This window comes from Puccinia triticina, chromosome 12A (genome assembly GCF_026914185.1).
Source record: "Puccinia triticina chromosome 12A, complete sequence".
NCBI classification, from domain to species: domain Eukaryota; kingdom Fungi; phylum Basidiomycota; class Pucciniomycetes; order Pucciniales; family Pucciniaceae; genus Puccinia; species Puccinia triticina.
The window spans coordinates 886,355-895,137 of record NC_070569.1 but is presented as its reverse complement, the minus strand read 5'-3'; the positions used below and the strand labels follow the sequence as shown (position 1 = coordinate 895,137).

General features: G+C 48.8%; 1 protein-coding gene across 1 annotated transcript; it reads right to left on the bottom strand.

Annotated features, from left to right (window-relative positions):
• Positions 1-736: 736 nt before the first annotated feature.
• PtA15_12A83 (uncharacterized protein) lies at positions 737-4,447 on the bottom strand (the record flags this gene model as incomplete). Its single annotated transcript, XM_053162245.1, has 5 exons — positions 737-994; positions 3,527-3,898; positions 3,969-4,070; positions 4,191-4,340; positions 4,415-4,447. 5 exons carry the CDS (start codon positions 4,445-4,447, stop codon positions 737-739), a joined length of 915 nt encoding a protein of 304 aa, XP_053025653.1.
• Positions 4,448-8,783: the final 4,336 nt, after the last annotated feature.

Here is an 8,783-nt window from a genome sequence, read left to right as displayed (position 1 = left end):
TACAACTGAGCTTCCCTTGAGTTCTGGGGGAATTTTCAACATTAGTTTTAAAGGATTACCAGATTAGTTCAAGTTCAATTGTGAGGTACTTATTGATCTCTTCTGGATGGCTTCAAGGTATGTTGTGCATCAGTTCTGAATAAATTTTTCTGTGTAATGAGAAGACTTTCCAGATGAGTTCCAGACCACTTCTGGTTGATTTCCACAACTATATCAATATTCTTTAACCTATACTTGCTAAAGGGCTCCAGCACAGTTATGGAAAAAAGTTACGGTGTGGCACTCCCTGGGGAGTGGGAACATATTTCCCCTGGTGATTGGTTGGCGGGTTATATGCTACTGATGGGATTTGATTGGGTTGGGCTCCTTGGTCAGAGAGGTGAGCCGGCTGCAGGCCAGGCTGTCCTTGATAATACTGAGCTGATTGTGATTGCATACTGTTTGAGTTGATAAATCTGGCGGGTATGAGGGGTTCGCGGCCGGAAAGAAACTTGATTTTTTAGACTGCAACGGGTTGGGTATGGATGAGCTGTAGTTGGATGGTATGTTGATTGAAAGGTTAATAAGGGAGGGGTGGGGTTACACACCAAAAAAGGGGGAGCGGGCGGGGAAGGGGAAGGGGCAGGTGAGAGAGGCAGAGAAGAGCAAGACATACCAATGAAAAAAGGTGCGTTTGAAGTAGAGCAAATCAGACTTCTGGTCAAGTCTTCTCTCGGCAACGGCGATGGTGGTGGTCTTAATGAGCAGACACAAGCAATGAGAGTCCTAGTTGAGAGATCAGTAAAGAAAGGGCGGGGACGTAAGACATACCAATGCACGAATGAATCAAGTTTGTGGACACGTGTTCTCCAGGCGGCGGTATTGACGAGCAGGCACAAGCGGCGAGAGTCGTAACAAAACGCCGGTGGATGCAGTACGCTGTTGAAGGGTTGAAGATCGCAAGGTTGGCAAGTCTGAGTTCAGTCGCGAACTGCCGGATGGATCGCGACTGGTGCTGGGCTTGGAGTGTCAAGCCAGGTTTGGAGTGGACGGGCGGTGTGGCAAGAGATGGTGCGACTTGTAATTTTTGAAGACATGTGTAAGTCGAGCGGGGTCGGAGCGGGGTCGAAATGAGCGGGGTTTGAAAAATTTAGCGCGCATGCTCACTTGACGACTGGCCTCGCATGCATGCGCGAGTCCAGTCATTCACTGGCTATATGCAGTGTTCATAGGTCATTTCCGGTCAGGTGAGGCGCAAAATCTTCCTGAACCCTGATTGCCTCAGCAAGAAGGGATGCCCAATTGGTCGGGCTATGAGCTAGTCAGTACAGCGACTCGTGCCTATAAAAGAGAGTCATTGCTTCGCAGAAAACTAACTCTCAATCCCCATCCTTCTCATTTCCAAGCTTCACCGCTCCAAGCACCTTGCTTATCTTTTTCATCAACAGACTCGCGCTTACAATCTTCCTACCGTCCTTTCTACTCTTGATCACCTTTAAAACTTTGATCCTTACATAAAAACTTCAACACAATCTTGTGTGCCTTAATTCTTGATTTCATTCTTGAGCTACTTGTTGCTATCTCTCTTGCCGCTTATTACTCTCTTAAAATTTACTTCCACCACTTTAACAAAAGTCATTGACTGCCCTCACATCCTCGACTACTTTCACTTGTGTCTCGTAATTCTCTCACATCCATCTAGCACCATTACCCTTGCTCTTAGGTAAGAGCACTCAAATTGCCTTGTGTTTCTTCCTCCTTAATCACGTCCATGCTCTAACAAGAAATCAAAATACTCTCAGTTTTTCCTAATCTCACAAAAAGTCCCCCACTTCGGAGGGCCCTACACGCCGGGGGTACTTCCTGGCGAGCGAGATTGTGGATACGACGCGTGACACCGGTTCCGTGAAAACCGCGTGGAATTCACTGCGCCCCACGTCGCCATCACCACCCCGTCAAAAATGGGTGGTGACGATGTGATATCCAGTCGGCTCCACCCTCCTGGGATCTCCTCGTGATAGAATCACGGTGGAGCCAACAACTGCACCCTCCTGGGATCTCCTTGTGATAGAATCACGGTGGAGCCAACAACTGTGTAAAACAGCGCATCCTCGTGGTTCCCACAGATGGGGAATCCACGGCCGTTGCTTGGATGCCCGGTGGAGCCAATGGGAACAATTCCATGGCGTTCGTGGGTTCCACGTCGAACCTTTCGAGCCGTGAGAGGCGAGACTTGTGTGTGTGTCATCCTGCAGACCCAGCCACCATCACCACCCCCGCTTTGACCAGATCGACCAATGGAAAGATATCAATTGGTATTGAATACAAACTGTTCGTCAGGGTCCAGAAAAACGGCCAATCCGAGTCAAGGATGATGCGGATGCCGTCAGGGATTCAAACAGCGCCCTCAGACAGCGGGCCCGAACACCCAACTATCCTCCTCCACCGACACCAAAACCCCGCCGCTCAAAATAATTGTTTCAAAGCTTTTATTTTCCACTTTTATCCTTTCTATACTCTACACTGGCTCTTAGATTACTTGTGTCTCTACACCCGGGGAGTCCATCCACGGGGAAATCACGCGGAATCCACGAGGACTCCACGTGGTAGCCGCGCGCAAGGTCGGACCAGCGGCTCCTGGTCCAGGGAATCACGGGTTCACCCGTGGATTCCACGTCAGCTTTTGGCTCCGCGTGGAATCCCCGTGGATTCCCTGTGATCCCGACGTGAAGGTCGGGCCCACGGGTGGATCACGGGTCCTTCAACCGTGGACTCCCCGTGAATTCGCCGTGATACCCACGCACCTCAGCTTTCCGTGGGGGCAGAGCGGATCAAAAACACGGATAATATTGCAGAATGTGGTACCACCAGGGTACCACAGCTGCATTGCATATCATTGTAAAAACATAAAAAAAGGGATTGATATATAAAAAAAAAACAAATCACAAAGAGAAGCAAGAAATAAAGAAAGTTTCGTTGAAGGAAAAAAGGATCAATAAGCAATGTTGATTCCTGATCGACAGGAAGTTGTGTGTTTTTCTTATGCTCAATGGGCCCTCGAGGTTCTTGAGCCGGGTCTCCTCAAGCTGCTCCAGCCGGGCCATCAGCTTGGGCACCTCCAACAGCTTCTGCTCCAACGCCTGTCCACAGCACACACACCCCCATCATCGACTGGCATCGGGGTAGGGACAGAACCAATCTGTTTTCCTTCCTGCAGGGCCAGCTGCTTCTCCGCGTCCAGCTGGGTGAAGCATTACCCGCCCTCACCGTCGTACTGCAAGATATACCTACCAAGCAAAAACAGATGAGCGGAGAGGCGGGTGGAGGGGAGGGGGAAGAGGGGGCCAACTTGTGGTACTTCCACAGCGACGGACGGTGCGACACCGTCAGCAGAGTGATCCCGAGCGAGGTGGCGTGTTCATACATGATCTTCTCCACATCGAGCGTGACCGCGGACGTGCATTCGTCGAGAACAGCATACTAACAACAACATGTGAGTGGGGCAGAGTAAGCAACCCATGCCATCGGGAATAGAGGGAAGGAGTACCTTGTGGGAATGGTAGTAGAGTCTGCAGATGGCGAGCCGCTGCTTATCGCCGCCGCTGAGTGCATCTCGCCATTCCCGGACAACGTCCCAGCCGCCCTCGCGCTGGACGATGGTGTCCAAGTTGACGATGGCGAGGATGCGGAGGAGGTCGTCGTCGGAGACGCCGCGGGCGGCCATGTCTGCGCGCGAGTCGGGATAGATGAGCTGGTCGCGCAGGGTGCCCAGGGAGAGGTACGGGCGCTGGGGGATGTAGGTGAACTCCGAGGCCGCAGGCTTCGTCACCACGCCCCCATACACCGGCCATAATCCGCCCAGGATCCGGAACAGCGACGACTTCCCGCACCCGTTCGGGCCCACTATCAACAGGTGTTGCTGCAGCATTCCAAGTGTCAGCTTCTCTCTCTACCCCATCCCTCACTTTTCCGCAAACAAACTCTCTCACCCCCGGCTTCACATGGAAACTCAGACTTTTCACTAGCACGTCTCCGTTGGGCGAGATGATCGGCACCCAATCAAAGATGATCTCGTCCTCCGACTCCACCACCTGTCAGCGCTGCTGAAGCACTACAAGACAAACCCCCCGGATAGTTGTCAGTGTGTGTCAGCCGAAAGGGTCGTGGAAAGACGGACTTTGCTGGGAGTCGTCGGTGTTGGCGGAGCCGACTTTGTGTTTCTCGTACTGGCCTCGCTTGATGCTTTTCATGGTGTCGAAGAGCTCGGAGACCCGGGCGGTGTAGCCAGCCAGCTCGCTGACGTCCTTGTACGAGTACATGACCCGTCCGAAGGCGTCTGAGGCGGACAACAAGAGCCGCCGCTACACGGCGGTGGGGTGATGGTGGATCAGTGGTTTGGGGGCGCAGGAGAAAAGAGAGTGAGAGAGAAACACACGTTAGCGACGAAGCCTTGGGTCCGGCCGCCCATGTCGCTATCGGGCAGCGCCTTCTTGAGCGCCTCGCCAACGCCGGATGAAATGCATTGAAGCGAGCCACCCGGCTGTGCCCACCTCCGGGGGCCGTGAGGAAGGGCGGGGTGGCGGGGCCAAGTCGTCGCTTCCCTTGGGAGCCGTTGATTGTCTTCAAGACGCACACAACCCAGCCAATATCACTGAAATAACCCTAACACCGGCAATGCAAGGGCATCCGTGGGTTCCTTGTCGTTGAGAATGACGAGGAACTCACGGGGACAGTTTCCACCAGGATCCCAGGGGCAGCCGTGGAATCCTCGTCATTTTCCCCATCGGAATGACGTGGAAATCCCAGGAGGGTGGAGACAACGGGAAAGCCCGTCGTCTCCACGCATTTTCCACGGGAGGGTGGAGACGACGGGGGGTGCAGTGAAATCCACGTGGATTTCACAGAGCCGGTGATCCCGTTGTCTCCACAAACGCGCGGGCCAGGAAGCACCCCCGCCGTGTATTTCAACTACTCAGTAATATATATATTTATATATATTGAACTAAAACTGCTAGTGAGTGTCCAATTGAGGTCAAATTTAAGCTGTGGCAGAGGCACTCTAAGCTGTGGCAAAGGCACTCTAAGCTGGGGAGGAGGCACTCTAAGCTGGGGAGGAGGAACTCTAAGCTGGGGAGGAGGCACTCTGAACTGATGTGGCAGATGGACTCCAAACATTGTTATTATAAGATTCACATCATATTTTCTCAAAACAAGCATATACTTTTTCATAAAATCACCTGTCAACTGTTTGGTTATCTTATTAGGCTACTCTGCTCCTATTTGATAATTATAGATCAAACAATAAGACTAACTAAGAAATCAACTACACAGTCTTGATTGCTTACTGTATCAGGCATTGCATTCATTTCTTTTTCTGCAATTGTTTCAAATATTCACGTTGTTCTACCACTCTACCATGTAAAATTTCACGTTTTGCCACCACTCTATCATATTCCTTCTTCACAGTGTTGTTGGTCTTTTCAAAAGCTCCCCCATCTTTGCACACTAGGGTGTGCTTAGCCATACAGTGTTGATATTTTTGCCGCCAGGCTAATTGTGCTTCTGAAATTGTCTCTCCCACATATCCAGCTGGTGTTGGGACTAGTAAATGATCCTTATCTACAAATGTGATAGCAACAAAATGTGCCTTTGATGGAATCAAAGCAAATGTAATTGGCTGATTGTCATTTGGTATAACAAAGTCCGGGAAAAATGATGTACTTTCATATGGCAAATAGAAACAAACTGGGGTCTGATATGTATTTGAAATAATTTTTCCCATTCCTGGCATTGTCATCCAATATTCCACTCCACATGGTTCAGGAGACGGCGCAGTCAAAATCTTTAAATGTTCTTCAACAGTGTAGAAAGGGTTGGATTTTTGGTAAAAGACTCTCCTGTTCTTCAACTCTTCTGATAGCTCATGCCATATGTTCATATAGTCTTCTTCTCCTCTTCCCAAAAGGAATGCTACAGACCTGAATCCACAGTGCCCATCTCCTTTAACATTAAAAATTTGTTTCACCCACGGCTGGATTGGGGTTGGAATTTCCCATATGTAGTCATCTCTCATATCAGGTGGATGAAGTTTTGGTCCTAAATGAAAAGAGTCTGAAAGTGTTCTATGACTTGAGAAAGTCTTGGGTGTTGATGTTGAGGAATTGAATATTTTATTATTTCCTTGGTTTGCTTCCTCTCCTTTAACTAGCTGATTTGAGAAAGTTTTGGGTGTTAATACCTCTGATAGTCTGGGGTCAATGGACTTGGAGATTGGACCACGTAATGGATTGTACAAAGAATGATGGTTGATGGATATTGGATTCAACACAGATACTGAATCAGAGATGCTTTTTCTTCTCTTAGCAGTTTCTGATTGGCTGTACTGTGTGCCTAAGTTTGAAGGGATACACTGCATATGCATAATTGATTGGGGGGAATATGATCCATTTAAACCAGGATAATTTTCAACGCTCATTCTTTTTTGAGTGTGGAGTGGTGCATTTTGATAATGCTGCATAATTGTTTGGGGAGAATATGATTCATTAAAACCAGGAGAATTTGGAATGCTTGCACCCATTCTTTTTTGAGTGTGGAGTGGTGCATTTTGAGAGTAGTTTCCTAGTAGGCTGTGCTGCATCTGACTACCTGGATAATGTGAATCATGCCCACTGTGAATGAGTGGCGCGGGGGGAGCTTGGAGCCCTTGAATACTGGCATTAATCTTTATCTGTGATTTACTAGGATTCTGAACAAATTGTTGGTTTGAGGGGCTGCTACTGAATAAGATGTGTTCATCTGAGGTTGAAAATTCTGATGACTTATGAGAGACGTCAAATCTTTTTGGGAGGGTGTTTTTGAGGTTGTCTGAGGGACCTGTCCATTTAACAAGGGGTTCCCCTTTTTTTGGGCTGGGTTTTTGGTTTTTGTGTTTGGCTGATAAGGTTTATTGTTCCACGTTTCCATGCCTCTTCTGGTGGCATCTTCCCATTCATCTGCTGTAACTCGTGGAAATGACAACCTGGATTCATTCCTGTGGTATATCATTGATCTTAATGAACATGCATCCAAGTTTATTAAAGACACAGTTTTGGCAGAATCCTCAAAAAAAAAAATCAAGGGTTCCCCCTGTAAATACACAAAATAAGAAAAAAAATCAAGGGTTTTGTTGTACAAAAAAACAATATAAAAATTTTAACTTTTCCTCAAACAATGCAAATCAAAAAAAATTACAAAGCACTCTAAATAATTCTCAACCAGCCTTCCAACATCGGCAAAGCCGTGCCCCCAGGCGCAACACCCAGCCCGCGTCAAGCGCACGGGTCGAAAGTGATGGACGTGAAGGGCCCAGCCTGCAGCAAAGGCTGCAGACCCGTGGGGGGCCCACTCTTTGCCCCTCAGACTGCGCACGTGCAACAGCGGAGGGGTTGAGGACAACTGATAGCTGCAAGTGCAGCATCTCAAATTGCCTGGGGAAACATAAATCAGCAGCCTATCCGCCTTTTAAGCTCTTGCGCCTTGGCTACACCACAGCTCGACTCAAACCCTCAACTTCCTCAGGCCAGAACTTTCATTTCCATCCCGAAAAACCCACGGCGTGGCACCGTAACCGTAACCAATTCCACAGCGACCGCGCCAGCTATTAACAACTTGGACACAAGACACCTGTATACTCTCGCCTCCACGCTACTTGGCCTCACCTACACGCACCACAAGCCGCGGCCCTATCATGCTATTTTTCCATGAGTCATCCCGTCGCCTTAACAGCCGCTGCCTTCGACGCACGCGGACCCCTGCGTAGCCAATTCTGCTTTACACTTACACCTAAATCAGGTTTCCCTAGGAGCCATTGCAAGGACCCTCATTGTGTCTACTCGAAGTGACACTGACTGTCAAATTGCTTCATGTCAGCATTTACCAGAACGGACGGACACTGATACCCCTATTACAGGTCATGTAGACTCTGATTTTCTGAGTAAATCATTGATTTCTTCCTCTACTCCGAAGCCTGCTGACCCAAGCCATCCGTTCCAAATGATATGTATTACAATATCTAGCCGTAGCAACTTTTGACCCAGCCGTCGGGCTGGGTAATATCACCATCTCGACTAAATTTTGTATGGACAGCTACACACACACTCAGATCTCAGCTCCAACAATGCAAATACCACAGCTTGCGCAGTTAAGTCGCTCGCCCCAGTCTGCTCAATCTCATGAGGGGGTTGTTCTGAAATTAGCTGTAAACATCGATGCCAAGGCGATTTGCGGTTGTTTCACTGGTCAGTATCCTTCGGACTTCTCTCCCTCAGACTGCGGCTTGTTGAAACCATGTATTTGGAAATTACAGCTGGTAACTTTACCAACTACATCACCCAATTCTTCAAGGACACTTAATCTTCAACATTGAATTCCGGATCAATGCCCAAGCCATCCGAGAAACCTCGTACGTTAACATTGCCCGTGCTGTGGACTGGGAAGTCTCCGGAGCTGTTGCCGGTATTGCTGCCGCTGCGTCTAACCCTTGGTTGAGACTGGACTATTGCTGAGGCCACAACTGATTGGGATCAGTGTGGAAGAGATTTTTAGTAGCTCTTGAGAGACAGCCACAATCTTACTAATTCATGTCTCTATTCCCCGCATAGCTGCCGCCGACACTGGTGACGCCCCAGCTCCCGCTGCCAAATCCTTTGGGAGCATATCCAACCTTCTCACCATATCATCGCTCTCAATTTGACCGGTTCAATTCTTTTTGCAAAGGGATGGTAAAAAAATGAATGTCTGGGACTCGCATCTAAATAATACCAATT